Genomic DNA, 19,174 nt, shown 5'->3' with positions numbered 1-19,174 from the left:
CCTTTCCGCAGTACTCCTTCCTATGCAGTCATTTCCCATTTTGTATGTGTGCAACTGATTGTTCCTTCCTAAGTGGAGTACTTTACATTTGTCCTTATTGAATTTCATCCTATTTACTTCAGACCATTTCTCCAGTTTGTCCAGATCATTTTGAATTTTAATCCCATCTTCCAAAGCATTTGCAACCTCTCCCAGCTTGGTATTGTCTGCAAACTTTATAAGTGTACTCTCTATGCCATTATCTAAATCATTGATGAAGATATTGAACAGAACCTGACCCAGAACTGATCCCTGTGGGACCCTACTCGTTATGCCCTTCCAGCATGACTGAACAACTGATAACTACTCTCTGGGAACGATTTTCCAACCAGTTATGCGCCCACCTTATAGTAGCTCCATATAGGTTGTATTCCCTTAGTTTGTTTGAGAAGTTCATGCGAGAGTATCAAAAACCTTACTAAAGTCAAGATATACCACATCTACCGCTTTCCCCATCCACAAGGCTTGTTACCCTGTCAAAGAAAGCTATCAGGTTCGTTTGACATGATTTGTTCTTGATAGATGTATGCTGACTTTATCACCTTATTATCATCTAGGTTTTTGCAAATTGATTGTTTAATTATTTGCTCCATTATATTTTCAGATACAGAAGTTAAGCTGACTGGTCTGTAATTCCCTGGGTTGTCCTTATTTCCCTTTTTATAGATGGGCATTATAATTGCCCTTTTCCAGTCTTCGGGAATGTCCCCCATCTTCCTTAACTTTTCAAAGATAATTGCTAATGGCTCAGATATCTCCTCAGTCAGCTCCTTGAGTTCTAGGCTGCATTTAATCAGGCCCTGGTGATTTGAAGACATCTAACTTATCTAAGTAATTTTTGACTTGTTCTTTCCCTATTTTAGACTCTGATCCTACCTTATTTTCACTGGCATTCACTATTTTAGATGTCCAGTTGCCACCAACTTTCTTGGTGAAAATCGAAACGAAGTCATTAAGCACCTCTGCTATTTCCACATTTTCTGTCTTTTCTCCCTCATTGAGTAATGGACCTACTCTGTCTTTGGTCTTCCTCTTGCTTCTAATGTATTTGTAGAATGTTTTCTTGTTTCCTTTTATGTCCCTAGCTAGTGTGATCTTGTGCCTTGGCTTTTCTAATTTTGTCCCTATATACTTGTGTTATATGTTTACATTCATCCTTTGTAGTTTCCATTTTTTGAGGGACTCTGAATTTTAGATCAATGAAGATCTCCTGGTTAAGCCAGGGTGGTATCTTGCTGTACTTCCGATCTTTCCTACGCAGTGGGATAGTTTTCTCTTGTCCTTAATAATGTCTTTGAAAAACTGCCAACTGTTTTCAATTGTTTTTCCCCTTAGACTTGCTTTCCATGGGATTTTACCTACCAACTCCCCGAGTTTGCTAAAGTCTGCCTTCTTGAAATCCATTATTTTTTATTGTGCTGTTCTCCCTCCTACCATTCCTTAGAATCGTGAACTCTACCATTTCATGATCACTTTCACCCAAGTTGCCTTCCACTTTCAAATTCTCAACCAGTTCTTCCCTATTTGTCGAAATCAAATCTAGAACAGTCTCCCCTCTAGTAGCTTTCTACACATCCAGTCATTGCAGGGATAGTGTATGTATCTATGGACAATATTGTCCAAAGCTCCCCTGTTTATTAAGTGACATTAGCATCAGTGTTGTGCACAAAGCAGAAGCTTTTTGAACTGAACACAAAAGCATCTGGAGCCCTCCTTTGCAAATGTCTTTGAATCCTAAGAAGAAAAGGAGTACTTGTGGCACCTTAGTAGTCTCTAAGGTGCCACAAGTACTCCTTTTCTGTTTGAATCCTAAGGTGTGTTCTGGGCAGGTTGGGTGGTATGGAGTGGGCCCAATCCTGACAAATCAATTGGTGCTGTGGATGCTTGGTACTCTGAAGATCAGCCCCAAGGTGTCCAAGGCTCTGAACCCAAAAATGGAGGCCCTCAAAATTAACAACATCTTTTGAGGGGGGAAAAAAACAAAACAAAAAACCCCACAATGCTGCCAACTATTGTTGCAATGGCATCTAAAATGAAGTACACATTTGTAGTCTGATATGGTTGAAAGTATTTTTTTTATCCATTTTTTACTATCTCTTCTTAAAAAGGAAAATGTTCATTTTGAAATACACAAGTCCTAATTGTGTCCTTTGAATATGAGTGCATGGCTGCCATTGATTTTTAACTGATGTTATACCCGGGCATCTGAGAGCAGAGTTTGGCCCACGAGACACATTTTAAGTTTTTAAGGAAGAATATAACCACAGCAAGGCATCCATCTCTCTTTGTATCAAAGTCAGATACAAGAAGAATGTGCTTTACTAAATGCAAATGTACTTCAGGTTACAATTAACACATCAGTGAAGTAAGTCAAATGCTAGAAAGCCTGTGTAAATTTCACTAACCCATAAATTATTGGTGCCCTGAGGCTTTTTAATGTGCTGTATGAGGAAATCAATTTACTGAGGAATGAATGCATGCAAAAAATTAATAAAGCACAAAAATATGCTCAAATAATGGAGCACGTTCTAAATCCATTACATAACAAACTCTGGCTAATACAAACTCATTATTTGATTATCAGTGTTTGACCCATTGTAGCAGTCAGTCACTGTTGTCTTGTTACGCGTTTCCCATCAAACATCTCAGCTCTGATCGCCATGACCATATTCATTCTTTATCAATATGGGCAGGAAACACTGCTTCTCTGGTTGCCTCAATGTCACTCCAACAACTGCGCCGTAGGTATTCCTCAAAGAGAACCAGTTCCTGAACATTGAAGATGGGAGCTTTGCCTGAAATAAGGTGCGCAGGGTTGGACCCGGAGTGGGGCATTCCAGAGAGCAACTCCCTACAGACCAATTGCCTTTCTTCTCACTACCATGAGCATCATTTTTGTGACACAGCATTAATTGTTAGTCTGTAGTCACGTCCAACTACAGTCCTGTCAATCGTTCTTTTTCCACATTGTAAACTGTGTGCAGCTTTTTTCCTAAATGTTTAGGGCTCAACTGTGACTAGTCTGTTCAGGTTGGGGATGTGAGAAGGAGCAAGTCACAATTGCAGAGAGTACAGTACAGGAGTCGCTTAAAGCTAGTGCCAGCAGTGCTATTAGTCTCTGAGAGCTAGGAGAAGTGAGGGCGGGGCCCAAGTTCGACTGCTGTGGTGAGGGAATACATACTGTACCCTTTACAAAGAAGTAACAATGGCCATTCAGACCCTGCCCCACAGCCACACACATCAATGGGAAAACTGTGCTTCATTTATCCTGGTCTCATGAAAACATGCTAGCAAAGTGATTTATTTAGCTCTGTCTTCTTGCAAAACTGATGATTGAAAAAATTTAAAAAGTCCATTTGTCGGGTTCATTTCACTCAGTCATCAAAATACATTCCTTCTACTCAGTCATCAGTTCTACTTCATCCATCCACCCAAATTCATTCTATTCATCTATTCAGCAGTTTCACTTTACATAGTAAATTGCTTTGCATAGTGAACCCACGTCCCACATATAGCAGCATAACCTGCCTTGGCCAGGGTGTCATGTCTGCACACTGATTAGAAAATCCTTCTTGTACCATTTTCCAGTGTACAACTGGATCACAGTTCTGAAAGTTTGCTGCAGTGTAACATTATGTGGAGCATATGCCTGGTACCAGATACATTATTTTAACTGGCATTTTGGGTATGATTTCTATCTGTTGGTTGCCTTTTCCTAAATAAGATAAGCTATTCAAAATGCCTGAGGAGCTTGCATTTTCCTTCACTGCCAAGGTTAGATTCGTCTCTTGAATTGTTTGAAGGTTAATTAAATACCTTTATCTGGAACTAAAGTTAACAGTGACCTACAAAAGAGTTTAATAAAAATGGGACTTTTGTGCCCTCTGTTGCTTTATTTGGATGTACAAAGGTGGTCTGAAAGTGGAGTCTGCATTGGTTTGAGTTTTTTACACTTTAGAAATTCTAGTGATGTCAATTATGGTCTTCCCTGGTTTTTCTAGAAGTTTGCTGGGGATCCATTTGACCTTGATTTAAGTGCCCAATATAGACACACCTGATCCTACAGAAATATTAAAAATAAAATTTGTGCTATAGAAATGAGTTTCTCCACTAATATTATAGAATAGAGTAATTATATATTTTTAAATAACTGTCATGTCCATTAGTCATATTATGAGTAAGACTCTTGTAGTTTTATTTACATATATATTAATTATTCATGAGGCTTTACATATCCATAAGAAAACCTACACCTGGAGGAATGTATATTCCGTTTATTTTCTAAGAGCCAAATCTTGGAAGTTTTGTAGCTGACTTCAGTGAGACCAGGATTTTGCCCCTGTGCATTCTAAGGCCCTGATCAATCCTACAAGGTTATAAATGCCTCGTGTGGTTGGCTGATGCACTTCACTTTCACTGACTTCACTGATATCCAGGTTGCCCAGTATCTCTCAAGAGCAAATATTAGTTTTATGTATTAAGTATATCAATATTCACAGACATAAATGTAATAGGGATACTATTTTACAGGGGAGAATGTGATACTGTGCATGTGAATTTAAAAAAAAAAAAATCCACTGCAGAACTATACTTCAAGTTACTGAAGTGTGGAGATGGAGGGTGTCTCTCTCATTCCAGGCTGCAATCCAGACCAGTGAGAGGTTGTCTCACCACCTGCCCTGCAACCTTGAGTGCCTCATAATGCTTTGTTGTTGTAGCTCCCAACCAGGGCCACTCACAAACAGTCTAACTTTGTGTAAGTCACACACTGTGTGTCTGTGTATAGCTGCAGCCCTGGTCCACCACTCTGATCCCAGCAGCCTGTCAGCAAGACACCAGTCAGACACTCGCTTTCAACAGACTTGGTTACTACTTGCAGGACCAACACACTCCCAATCCCAAATTTTCCCAAAAATGTGGGTTTTGCACTGTCCATCCCTCTCCTGGACAGTCTGGCTATTAAAGGTCTATTGTCCTTTAAATGGTCAATTTTCAACAGTTTGCTACTTTAACTGGAGTTACCAAACAGTTCAGTTTAAACACAACACCGGATTAGTTTAGATTAAAATTAAAACAAGTTTATTTAACTACAGAAATAGGTTGTTTTAAGTGAGTACAAGTATAAAGGTATCAAAGTCAGAAATGGTTACAAGTAAATCAAGATAAAATACTTCCTAGTAGCTAAAATTTAACAAGCTAGACTTGGCTCAAGGTAAATCCTTACCACATGATCCTAGCAACTGCGCTGACCAGAGTCTATGGGGCAGAGGTGAAGGTGGGCCAGTACAGCGTATCGGTCAGAAGTGGCCGCTAGTACAAGGCCATATACAGCTGACATTAAAGTGCTGCCGCAGCAGCGCTTTAACATCACTGCTCCTTTTGCCTCCGCCAGGTCTGCCGGGAGGGGTGGGGAGGCAAAAGGGGCAGCTGCCACGGAGCCCCAGGCCCTTTAAATCTCTGCCGGAGTCCTGGGCAGCACAGGCTGGCTAGCACTGAAGGGCTGGCTGGGGGAGGCTGACTTCCAGGCCCACCCCTTCCATCTGAGGCCCTACCCCTTCCAGGGGCCTGGAGCCAGACCCCCTTACTGGTAAGACTTTTAAGTTACTTTCACCCCTGCTCAGGGGTCAGAATCTCCCCACAAAGTGAAAGGGCTTGTTCCTTTGTCATCCTAGGTGAAAAAGACCTGGTGGGTCTTTGCACCCTTGAAATGTGTTATCCCTGGATAACACTCATTCCAGATGTGAGGAAGGATACGTGGAGTCCCATGGTTAAAGAGGTTCAATGTTTGCTAAAATGCATATAGATCTGTTCCTATCCCCCTTTGTTGCCAGAGAATGCCTTCTTGACGGGTGATTACCAACCAACTTTGATGACACCTGGCTAGAGGCCTTAGCTTGTCCTTTGTCTTTGAGAAACAAGTTTACCCCTTCCCCAGATGAACTGGTAAACATGGTCGTTATCATTTCATTTAATGTTCATAATTCTTCATATGCATTTTGTACATACATTACACAAGAATATTGATGATCAATGTGTTACTAGTTTATAAATGATACCTTGCAAGGCATATTTTGCACAAAGATTATTACAATAATGTGTATGGTGTGACTACAGGAGTGCTTTTGGTCACAAAGAGATAAAGATTTTATCCAATTACGGTTTTATAAAGTGCAGAATAAAGAAACAAAACCTCCTAACCTCTTAAATTATTTTCTATTTCCAGTAATAGAGAATAGAAGAAAATCAAAGTAAAAGTGGATAAGACATGACCATGGTTGATGAAGAGCACTTTCTGCACTCCTGATTTAAAGGGAGGAATTTGCTGAGCCTAATAGACAAAGAGTAATAATCAATGGAACTTATCTCTGAGAAATGTCATGGGACCCTTGAATCATGGAAATGGTAGCTAGACTCGACAGATGTGACATGAAACATTCCGCACTTTGCTATCATGTGCTGTTGCTTGCTAAACTGTGAAGAACTGCATAAACTGTATTTAAGATGCTTTCTATACTAGTGCCAATCACCTTTTTTGGACCTGAAAGTGATATTTTCCTATTGACTCTCATGATTTCATTTGCATGTATTCAGTGATTGTGTACAAGCAAAATATGTAATCTGCTTTACTTATTTAAAGATCCATCAACACAGTGGTAAATAAAATTTATTCCACTTTTTTCTCCCCCAGAATCATAATTACTTAGGTCCATATTGTTTGAAGTCCGAACTGATTTCAAACAAGGATTAATGTAAATGTCTGCACTTACTTTATGGACAATAGCCTCTAAAGATATTTTCACTGTTTGTTAGTGAAATGAGGGGGGGAAAGCTATTTATAACAAGGCCTTATGTTATGTACATAAATTCTCTGAAATGTGTGATTTAGTTTATTGCTTGTAAAAGAGAAATGATATAATTTATTTAGTAAATACTACTGTAAACTATAGTTTTATTGACAGAAATAAAATATTTTGTTCTCAAAACCTATGGTGCATATTTCAAGCTGTTTCTGGTCTATACAATTCCTGTTCTTGCCTTCTGACCCTTTCTAAGAGAATCATTATTTATGCACATTGCCAAACAGTACATAACAGGTAATCTGTCCCGTATGCCCTCACATAGAAGAGAGGGTGGAAAAAATGTTGTACTAGAAGGAGAAAGGCAAAGGAACAGATGTAGGGTGACCAGATGTCCCAATTTTATAGGGACAGTCCTGATTTGTGGATCTTTTTCTTATATTTGCTCCTATTCCCCCCCCTACTCCCTGTCCCGATTTTTCACACTTGCTGTCTGGTCACCCTAAACAGATGCAACATGTATGGTTTGATAAATGTTACAGATCTCTCACCATGTGCAACCATTGCAAGGCAAAAAAAAAGGTAGAAGCAATCTGGTTCCACATGGGAGCAGAGATTAGTCACAGCAGGATAAGGGCTGCTAAGCATCATTCTAAGAATCCAGACCTTGATGTGGGATATATTTAGGAACTTCATAAATGCCTCATTAAGGTGTATGGAATTTATTGGTGATGATGATGATAGCTCTCCCAAAAATAACATTCCTTGCAGAGTGGATAGAGTGTAGGACACTGGAGCTGGCACTTCTGTAGAACCTGCCATGTGAGGGGTTTTTCCAACATTAACAAATTAAACCTCCATACCTTTGTGAAATAGATGAGTATTATCCCCATTTTACAGATGGTATGGACAAATGGAGGTCATATAACTTGTTCAAGTGCATAGAAAATCTGTGGCAAAGCCAGGACTAGAACCTCATCTCGTAATTCCTCGCTCTGTGCTTTATCCACTAAATCAAACTTCCTCTCAGGAAGACGATAGTTCTAGGGTGACCAGATGACAAGAACAAAATATGGGGACACATGGGGGGCAGCCACAGGCTCAAAAGCCGAAGTGCTGCCGAAGCGCAAAAAAAAAAAATAGCCGGAGTGCCGCCGAAGCAAAATATGTGGACAAATGACATCCCGACAGTACATCGGTCGTGACGCAGGACAAACAACTAAATAGCGGGACAGTCCCGATTCTATAGGGATGTCTGGTCATCCTAGATAGTTCCCAGTGGCACCCTGGATGTTAAGCAACAGAGAGATCTATGCCCTGTAACCAAAACTGCTGCATATAATGTGTATATGTGGGATGATTGCCTCCTGCTTCCTGCATAATCTATAACAAATATAGAATATGTCTGTACAAAATAAATTTCACTTAAATGTTTTGTTTCATTAAAAAAAAGTTTCCTAGTTTTTGGCATCAGAGACTTTTTTCAAAACAGACAGAAGCTTAATTTTTCTTGGTAGATTCATCTCAGTTTTCCAGTTATCTCTAGGATTACAGAATGCCCAAATCACTTATCCTTAGCAAGACCCCAGAAAAAAGAAATGTATTGAAAAGAGACCAGTCTATGCAAGGATACATTTTTATACTGTGTAATTCTCAAATAACATGCTTTCTTCTATATAGCCACTTAACAGGCTTCATAAATGAAAATGCTGTAATCTTCAGAGGGAATTTGCTCCACATAAAGAGATTACATATCATGTTCAGTGTGTTTACATACTGTCACCCCAGCATGCCTACTTTTCCCCTTGAATAGAAACAGCCATCCAATGCAGATAAAAGAAAATCCAGGTTAGATTACAAGTATTAGTGGAAAGATTCTTTTCTTTCTAAGGCTCGCGTTCTGAAGTGTGCGTTATTATGTTCCTGTTGATATGATTTCCAATCAGTGCAGCCAATGGACTTTGTGAAAGGAGGTCCAGTGAAGCACTCCTGATGGCCAGTGGTTCAAGCCTGACCCAGAAAAGGTCTAATGCACTCTAATGCCTCTAATAACCATATGAGAAAATCTTGCTACAAAACAACAGTACAATAGGTTTAGAAGGACTCTGCATGTCTGACCTTTAAGAACTGGATGCTATTTAATTTGCACGGATGGCTTTTAAGTAAGCTTGAAGGATCATTTATGCACATCAATAAGAGTTGAAAAGGGGACACCTGCCAGGAAAAATTAAAATATGTGCAAGAAGGCCTGGACACCAAATATTAGGTTTTCTGGGCTAGAAGAGGGTCATCTTAGCTTATTTTTTGAAGTCTGAGCAGATAGAACACCCCATTGGGAACAAAATGTGAAGAAGTAGGTCACAGAAATGTGGCGCTATCTGTATATGCAGGTATTTAAATTCTTTAATTAAATATGAACCTCCCAGAAGAAAAGGTAGATAGTTGACTGCTAGGGGAATGTACCGGGAATAATTTAGGCTTGTTATATGTGACCCTGTAATTGATACTGTTCTGTAATCCTGTGGAATTCTGGGGGAGAAAAGTAAATCAAGGTGTCATTTGCATTTAACAAGATTTTATGGCATAGTCCCTTGACTGAAAAACTGGATACTTCTGCACCTCTTCTAAAATTCAGTACTGAGAAAACCACCAAACTCCTACTTTGATATATTACTTAGTGTTGGCTTTACTATACCACAGGTATCTAACTATTGGATATCTTTCACCATTACATGCCTCAACCCAGTGAACAGCAGACAGTGATAAAGAGCAAATCAGCAGCACTCTGTCTATTCAGCACATAAGCCATTTGTTGAGTCATTTCAGGATGATGTGCACATTCACTTTCAATATTATATCAGCTTTTTGGCATCAGAGAGACTTTTTTCAAAATAGGCCTGACCCTGAATACAACTCCTTTTCATGTGAAACTTGTAGAAGACCATGGAAATCTGCATGCAGAGGGCTTACAGAAATGAAGTGTGGCATGGTTTTTATAGTTTTTTTTTCAACTTCTATAATTACCATACTTGCATTATTTCAAATCCCTTGTGGGATTTGCATGATTTAAAAAAAAATTAAAGCTTTGAACTCTATATAGGAACATCCCTCATGTGCTCAACATGCTTTTAAGAGATGGGTATTGTTGGTCTCATTTTTCAGGTGGGGAGATTAAGACACAGAAGGGTTAAGTGGTATAGAGCAGTGCTTCTCAAGCTATCTGATGTGGGGGACCAGCAATTTTTTTTTCCAATGTGTGCACAGACCAGCAGCTGATGGCTCGTGGACCAGCACTGGTCTGCGGACCAGCACTTTGAGTAGCAATGGTATAGCATATTAGACATGGAGGGTAAGATTCATCCCTATGCAGAGAGCCAGCATGCAACCTGTAATTACATTAGGCTCTATTTTGAAGACTTAAGTAGTGAATAGGCCTTGTGCTACTCTCTGCACTAGAGAAAATATCACCCTAAGAATTTAATGCCACTGTTTTGGGGTGTTGAATTTTACCCTTAGCTGAATCAGGACAAATTTAAAGACACTGCACATCCTCAAGAGAAAAAAAATGACACTCTGCTTAAGAATTAATAAGCATGTGTGATGACTGGCTAAATATTCCTGAACTTTGTCTACAGGATTATGCCTTTTTAGCTGTACTAAGCCCCTTCTATTTGGAATTAATTACCTAAAGATACTTGTGATATTAGAGCAAGACATTATTTGGCTGGCTTTTGGTAAGTCGTCTTTTAATTTCATACTTAATTTGCTGATCTGAAGCTATTTTTGCGAACACTTTGTTTTCAGCATATAAAAGGCAAATGGCATTATAAATTATAAATGAAAAGACTGACTTGGTTCTTTGTTCTGATGGGGGTAAAAGAAAATGATGAGAAGAAATCCAAGTAACAATAATTGCAGTGTTTAATGAAGGAAACTCATTCCAAAAATCTTAAATTATAAATTCTCTACACACACACACACACACACACACCATCCAAAACATTATTTTAGCTTTCAGATATTAGCTAAACAAGACTGTCTTAATACAGACAACTGACATATACAACTGGTTGTCTCTTCATTTTTTCATTCCTGCTTTTAGTCACTTATCCACTCAATAAATTAGTTTATCCTTCATTAGAACACAACCCAGTCTCTGCAATTACTTTGGAATTTTGTGCACTCAAGCTTTAGTGACTGACTTTGCACATTCAGAACTCAGTTTTGTGCATATGAAGTATGCTTGCACACACAAATTGATAGTATGTAACTATTCTATTTGCATGCACAAGGCAGCTGTAGTTTGTAACACTGCAGGTGGATACTTTTGAAAATTTGGTCCAAAGTACAGAACATCAATTTCATTCCCAAACACACTCACCACAGTATAATTTCAAAGAACTGCAGAAAGGATAGCTAAATAAGACTCCTCTTCTCTCTTTCTTGTGATAAATTTAAACAATTTCACCAATGAAATTTGCTTTCTATAATGGGGAAACAACGTGTTTAACTTTTAATAATTTTGCCCTTCGTGTGGACACAGATAATTGAAGAACTTCAGTTACTGCACAAGATGAATAATCTTCTCTTTTAGAACAAATTGTGAAGGAAAGAATAATTCAGAGATAAATGGTAAAGGGAATGTAATGCAACGCACGTTTAAAAAAGGTAGGTTGATCATGTCAGACTAACCTGATTTCTTTTTTTCAGGAAATAACTGATTTTTCAGGTAAGGGAAGTGCAGTAGATCTAATATTCTTGGACTTCAGCAAAGCATTTGTCACAGTACCACAGAGGAAATTATTTAGTGAAATTAGGGAAGAGGCAGATCAGTACAAGCATCATAAGATGAATAAGGAACAGGCTAAAGGGAAGAAGGCACTCAGTTATGCTGAAAGGTGAATTATCAGACTGAAAGGAGGTTACTAGTAGAGTTCCTCAAGGATCAATCTTGGGAAAAAGCTGTTTAATATTTTTTAGTGACCTTGGCACAAAAAGTAGGAGTGTACTAATGAAATCTGCTGCTGATACAAAGTTGGGAGAAATTGTTAATACGCAGGAAGATCTGGATGACCCTGAAAATGAGTGACAGAAATGGAATGAAATTCAATAGTACGAAGTAGAAGGCCATAAATTTAGGATCTAATAGTAAAAATTTCTACTGCAAACTGGGGGCTCATCAGTTGGAAATGAGAGGCGGAGAGAGATACTGGGTCTGTGAGCTGATCACAGGATGACTAAGCTACCACTCTGATGAGGCAGTGAAAAAGGCATATGCAATCTAGGATATATTAGGTAGAGAAGTATTAATGCTATTGTACAAAGCAGTGATAATTCCTCATTTGGAATACTGTGTACAATTCCGGTCACCTATGTTTAAGAAACATTCTACGCCAACTCAAAATGCTGCATTAAAATGGAAAATGGATTGAGTAAGCCATTCAGCATCAAGACAGGTGTAAGGCAGGAGTGCATCCTGTTTCCTTTTTTGTTTATGCTAGTCATTGACTATGGATTAAAACAATGCAACAGTGACACAAATGGCCCAAAATGGAATAATTCAAGGCTATTTGATCTAGGGGTATATAGTACAGGTCATGTGCTGTGAATTTTTGTTTACTGCCCCTGACCTGTGCATGACTTTTACTAAAAATACCAGTGCCTAAACGTAGCCTTACTTAGAAGTATCCAAAGATGGTGTCCAATAGAGCAGATTGGTAACTGACCGGGGGTGGGGCTGGAGGAGGGGGGCAAAGAGTCCCCCAGGACTGTAACAAGCTTCTCAAGCGATAATGTGGAATTCATTATTGTGGGATGTTAATGAGGTCACAAGCTTCACAAGATTTACAAAGGAACTAGACACATGGATAACAAGAATAACTTGATCAGTCTTTAAGTACCTACATGAGAAACTGTAGCAGGGGGCTGGTTGAGAAGCCCTTAATCTCCTGCCATGCCAGCCCCAATCACGGGGAATGGATTGGGACTGGGTGAATAGCCCAGTGCCTGCCTGGTAACTGGCTGCATCTGCCAGTCTTATTAGCCCGGTGCTATAAAAGCTGGGAAGAAGCCAGCTAGGGGAAGGAAAGAGAAAGGTCAGGCACAGAAGGAAGTGGGAGCCTTATAGTCTGTTGCTGGCCAGCCCTGTTGTAGGCAAAGTAGTTGTGAAGCCTGTATATAGTTGGGAACTGGTGGTGGGAAACCTTCTGAGAATAAAGAGTATGGGTGTTGCACCAGACTGAAGTGTCCCTGACTCATTGAAGAGGTAGGCCCAGGGGCAAATACTCAGGGGCACAGCATGAACCCCATTATAGAAACAAAATTTGAACAGCCCTCTGCTATCAGTCTGGCAGGCAAAAGTATAACAGGATCCAATAGCTAGAAGTTGAAGCTAGACAAATTCAGAATGGAACTAAGGTGCAAATTTTTAACAGTGAGGGTGATTAACTGTTGGAACAATTTACCAAGGCTTGTGATGGATTCTTTATCACTGGGAATTTTTAAATAAAAATTGGATGTTTTTTTCTAAAAGAGATGCTACAGTTCAAACAGGATTTAATTCAGGCCTGTGTTATACAGGAGGCCAAATTAGATCATATGGTTTATATGATCATGTAGTTTTATAATCTATGAATATCCAGAGTTGTTATAAACACTAACCAATATTTGGAAGAGAGGTTAAACCTCATGTTTCAGAGTTTAATCTCTATCAGGGAATAGAAGGAGAGTAGGGCTAATGTACATGGGGAAATTATTAGAATAGCTATTGCTTAATAAACTATTCTGCTATTGCTGTTCCAGAATAGCTATTCCAGTAACTTCCCTGCATAGACAAACTTTTAATGGGAGAGTAGATTATCCCACATCTACCTAATAGGACACTTCTTGTACCTTTCTCTGAATCCTCTAATGCTAATGAGGCAGAGACAGAATACTGCACTAATCAGACCACGGGCCTGATCCAGCCTGGCAATTCTTAGGCTTCTTAATTTGATAATCCTCACCTCTAATTGCCTCAGCTCTATTTTATGGCCAGTAGTGCCAGGTTTACAATGGTGCTATGGAGCCAGGTCCATGCTCAGAAGGGGCTTTGGCCTACTCCGCTTGCTCTGCACCCCAAGACCCTGCGGGCTCCCCTGCCCACCACTTGCTCCTCTCAGCCTGCCCACTGGCTGGCTGAGGGCTTCTCTCCATTCCCATCCCCACCCCCCTGCTTCTCTCTCTACCCCCTGGCCAGCCTCCAGTGCATCTCTGGCTCTGGGCAGTCTCTGCTTCCCACCACCTGTGGGGCCCCACCTGTCTCCCTAGAGCCAAGCTGCCTGGGACTGGTACAGGAGCCTGGCCAGTCTCAGGTCTCAGCCAGTGCAGGGAGATGAGAGTGGGGGGTGGGAGGGGATTTGGCCTGGCCTCTCCAGGCAAGTGGGTCCTCAGGGAGCTGGCCCGGGGCAGGCCATGGCTTGGCTGATCGTGCCACTCCCAAGGGGCCAGAGCAATTCCCTGCCCCGGAACCAGCCCTGGTTGCACTGCCAGCATGGGGGCGTGGGTTTTTAGAGGTCTGGGGGGGTGCTGGGCTGTGAGGAGGCAGGAAAGATGTGTGTGTTGGGGCACAAGGAGTGGGGGTTCTACAGGGGCTGCTGGGCAGTTGTGGTGGGGTTGTGGGCAAGGGGGCGCTGGGCAGTTGTGGAGGGGTCGGCGGGGGGTGCTGGTCATAGTGGGTCCAGGGGGGCTCTGGCCATAGGAAGTCAGGGAATGTTGGTTTGGGGGAGGGGGGGCTGTATGTCCCAGCATGGGCCCGCCCCCTGAGGGGAAGGGGCATGCTGGCAGCACAGGGCCAGTGGGCCACTGTGCATATGACAACTGTCGGTTCGTAAATAGTGCCCTGGAGCTGGGCGGAGTGGGGCTGCCCCTGCCATGCCATGCCCCATTGCCCCTAGCTGGCCCCTTGCTCTGGGGACTGACCTCCCTGCACCATGCTCCATTGCCTCCATGGGGGCCCACAAATATGTTTGGTGCCAGGCCCACAAAAGGTTAATCCAGCCCTGATGGTCAGACCTCATGAGATTAAGCTTTCTAGCAAGATTGGTCTGGGAATTCAATAACAGCCTTTCAGCATTTACAGGTTTCAGAGTGGTAGCCATGTTAGTCTGTATCAGCAAAAACAAGGAGGAGCCCTTGTGGCACCTTAGAGACTAACAAATTTATTTGGGCATAAGCTTTCATGGGCTAGAACCCACTTCATTGGATGCATGGAGTGAAAATACAGGAGCAGGTATAAATACATGAAAGGATAGGGGGTTGCCTTGGGCCACTCTCTTACCTCTTCAAAAGTTATTTTTCCTCCCTTGATATCCTGCTGTTAATTGATTTAACTCATTAGATCAGGGATCAGCAACCCTTCAGAAGTGGTGTGCCGAGTCTTTATTTATTCACTTTAATTTAAGGTTTCACATGCTGGTAATACATTTTAATGTTTTTTAGAAGGTCTCTCTCTATGTATATATATTATATAACTAAACTATTGTTGTATTGTAAAATAAACAAGGTTTTCAAAATGTTTAAGAAGCTTCATTTAAAATTAAATTAAAATGTTGATCTTACGCCGCCGGCCCGCTCAGCCCGCTGCTGGTCTGGGGTTCTGTTCACCTAGGCTGGCAGCAGGCTGAGCAGGGCCTGCAGCCGGGACCCCAGTTGGCAAGGAGCTGGCAGCCAGAACCCCAGACTGGCAGCGGGCTGAGCTGGCTTCTGCCAGCCGGGATCCCGGCTGCCGGACCCACTCAGCCCACTGCCGGTCTGGGGTCCCGGCCTGGCCAAAAAAAAAAGTGGGTACCTACCTTCTCCCTGGTTCTGGCCATTCTCTTCCTCTCTCTCTGCACTGAGCTGAGGGTGGGAGTGCACTGAGCACAGGGCTGGGGGTGAAGGAGCAGGTTGGGGTGTAGGGTCTGGCCAGGAGCTAGAATAAGGGAGGGGGTTCAGGGTTGGGGCAGGAGGTTTGGGTGTGGAGCGCTTACCTGGACAGCTCTCATTTGGTGGGAGGGGTGCAGGTGGGAATGTGGGGGGGGAGGTGCAGGAGCTCCTGTTTGGTGCTCCGGATGGGGGTGGGGATGTGGGGGGTGCATGGGGTGTGGGGGGGCTGGGTATGTGGGGGTGCAAGAGTCAGGGCTGGGGTCGTGGGGGGGTGAAGGAGTCAAGCGGAGGGCTGGGTGTGTGTGAGGCGGATACAGGGCTCAGGGCAGGGGCCTGGGGGCGGGATGTGCGGGGCTCAGGGCAGAGGGCTGGGTGTGTGTGAGGAGGGGCTCAGGGCAGAGGGCTGGGGATGTAGGCTGGGCTCGTGGGGTGCTCACAGCAGGGGGCTGCAGGAGATATGCCCCGCTTCCCTAAGGCCCTGCCTCCCCTTCTTCTCTGCCTCCGCCGGGAGCAGCGAGCACGCTGACTCCTCTCCTCCCCCAAAGCGCTGGCAGGGACGGGAGGAGGAGGAGGAGGGACAGGAACTCAGCACACTGCGGGAAGGGGCAGGGAGCAGAGAAGAGTGGGCTGGGCTGGGCTGGGCCGGATTTTTAATGGCCCGCTGCTGCCTGCTGGGACCCCGGCAGACAGCAGCGTGCCGTTAAAAATGGACTCGCGTGCCGTCTTTGGCACACCTGCCATAGGTTGCCGTCCCCTGTTGTGGAGTCTTCCCCAGGAATTGAAATTAGATGAGGTGTTCAAATTGACGGGGGGTGGGGAGGGGGCGTGTTGGAAAACGACTAAATTGGCAACTAGTTGACCACGGGGGGCAATGGGGGAGTTCAGGGGGATGCAGGGAAATCCATTGCCTGTATGAAACTTCAGGCACTGTCACACATCATTAACAACAGAATAAAATCCTAGCACTGTTTCAATCATCAGTTCAGCAGGAACTCAGCCAACCACCTACAAAAACTCCTTTATTCCTCCCCCATTGTTCTGGGAAGCATAACCTCAGCCCTCTCCAGAAACCCTATCAAACAGATTTCTATTTTAGTAGATGGGACATCTTGTCTTCCCTTTACTGCATCAGTGTAAGGTCTTTTCTATACAGGGAAATTGCCCAGAATATCCATTGCCGAATAACTCCCTTCATGGATATTATTCCAGAATGAGTCACCTTTGTCCTGGAATAATTATTCCATTTTGTGAGAGCAATAATTGTGCTGGAATAAAGTCACTTTTATTTTGGAATAGTGTCCACACGGGGAGCCTCAGTAGCTATATCAGTTCATTTTCTTGTTTAGATGAGGCCTAAGATTTAAACAGTATGTTATGAACTGCACACTTATTTCCCTACCTACCCAATTAAAATCCTATAGCAGGATATGTATTCTAGTATACATACCCTGCCACTGTCCAGTAGGGGGGAAGTGCAAGCTCTCCATCTACTGGACTATTAGTGAAAAAGCTGCTCTGGGGATGGGAAAATAGATTTCTGGTGAGCAGCAGTGTTCATGCTGAAGTCTGATGCGACAGGAGTAGATCTTGTTTTTTTGCTCCACGGAGTAACTTCATTGGTTTTAATCTTACTTGTATTGTAACAAGAAAAGGGGGACTTGTGGCACCTTAGAGACTAACAAATTTATTTGAGCATAAGCTTTCGTGAGCTACAGCTCACTTCATCGGATGCATTCAGTGGAAAATACAGTGGGGAGATTTATATACACACACAGAGAACATGAAACAATGGGTATTACCATACACACTGTAAGGAGAGTGATCACTTAAGATGAGCTATTACCAGCCGGTAGGGACTGGAACATGTTAATAAGACTTCATTGCGCCTTCAACCCTGGCTTAAAGCTGCTGGTAGCATTGCTGCTCCATCCCTGCAGCTCAGAGATGTTCTGAACTGATTCAGTTCTCTCTGAGCTGTAGGGATGGAGCAGCAATGCTACCAGCAGCTTTAAGCCAGGGTTGAAGGCGCAATGAAGTCTTATTAACATGTTCCAGTCCCTACCTGCTGGTAATAGCTCATCTTAAGTGATCACTCTCCTTACAGTGTGTATGGTAATACCCATTGTTTCATGTTCTCTGTGTGTGTATATAAATCTCCCCACTGTATTTTCCACCGAATGCATCCGCTGAAGTGAGCTGTAGCTCACGGAAGCTTATGCTCAAATAAATTTGTTAGTGTCTAAGGTGCCACAAGTACTCCTTTTCTTTTTGCGAATACAGACTAACATGGCTGATACTCTGAAACCTTGTATTGTAACTAAACTCAGTAGGGTCTAGAAAAAATGACATTAAGATTTTTTCCTTCAGGAATGTGTGTGCTCTTGTGTGGTAACATTTGTGAAAGTCCATCTCATTTACACAGTTGGGTCAATCAGTTTGTCTTCAACTGGAAGGAAGCATTTGTTTTTAAGAACATTTTACCAGAAATATTTACACAGGGCAAGGTTTTTGAAAGTCATTGGGAGTTGTGCTCCTAAGTCACTTTGTACTTTTGAAAATCCCAAACACCGTGTACCAGATTCTGGTGTCCTTCAGGGACATGGTATGGTCCAGGTTGGGGTGCTCCCTTTGTCAAGTCCATGAATGCTGGAAGTGTGGTTACGGCTGTTGGAAGAGGACAGAAGTGATGGAAACCTTTGGAGACTTTTGGTCCTTGTAATGTGTGGTACGCCGTAGTTTGATGAATGCTGGAAGCAGGGCAAGGAAAAAACCAGGAGCTGCAGGATCAGCCCTGACAATACAGATAGGTGGTCCAGCAGTTGCTCATTCTTCTGTTTTTAGTTCTACTTATTGTAAGTAATCATATCTATTTTCTGTAGCATTAAAGCTTTTCTGGACTGTCTCTCTCATTATTTCATCCTTTATTTCAGAAAGGAATGAAACTGAGTATATTAAATTCAACCTGCACTCTTCTGGGTTTAGAGGGAAATTTAGCATGTCTAAGTAGGTTTCGGAGTAGCAGCCGTGTTAGTCTGCATCCACAAAAAAGAAAAGGAGGGCTTGTGGCACCTTAGAGACTAACCCATTTATTTGAGCCTAAGCTTTCGTGGGCTAAAACCCACTTCATCGGATGCATGCATGGTATTTTCCACCGAATGCATCCGATGACGTGAGCTGCAGCTCACGAAAGCTTAGGCTCAAATAAATGGGTTAGTCTCTAAGGTGCCCCAAGCGCTCCTGTTCCCATGTCTAAGTCGTTAGCCCTAGTTTTGCTCTCTTTTAGTGAGTGTGCACTGGGCGGTTCAACCAGCCTGGAGTCAGCACAGGCTGCCCCGTGCCCGTACCCCGCCTTTGCTAAGCCAGGGAGCCCCAACCGGCTCCAAAGCTGGCGGGAGGCGACGCTGCCGTTCCCGTCAGAGCCGGGACTAGTAAAG

At 42.6% G+C, this 19,174-nt stretch overlaps 1 protein-coding gene across 6 annotated transcripts in view; it reads left to right on the top strand.

The window, feature by feature from the left end:
- PIP5K1B (phosphatidylinositol-4-phosphate 5-kinase type 1 beta) overlaps positions 1-6,861 on the top strand; it is a 168,648-nt gene extending 161,787 nt beyond the window's left edge. For all 6 annotated transcript variants that reach the window (XM_038403537.2, XM_038403535.2, XM_038403536.2 and 3 more), the window contains one exon: positions 6,263-6,861. In XM_038403537.2, coding sequence (XP_038259465.1) covers positions 6,263-6,265 — 3 coding nt within the window. In that variant the 3' untranslated portion in view covers positions 6,266-6,861. The remainder of the gene's footprint in view (positions 1-6,262) is intronic.
- Positions 6,862-19,174: the final 12,313 nt, after the last annotated feature.

This window comes from Dermochelys coriacea, chromosome 5, assembly GCF_009764565.3.
Source record: "Dermochelys coriacea isolate rDerCor1 chromosome 5, rDerCor1.pri.v4, whole genome shotgun sequence".
Taxonomy (NCBI): Eukaryota; Metazoa; Chordata; order Testudines; family Dermochelyidae; genus Dermochelys; species Dermochelys coriacea.
The sequence above is the reverse complement of the archived record's forward strand: the minus strand, read 5'-3'. Positions and strand labels throughout refer to the sequence as shown.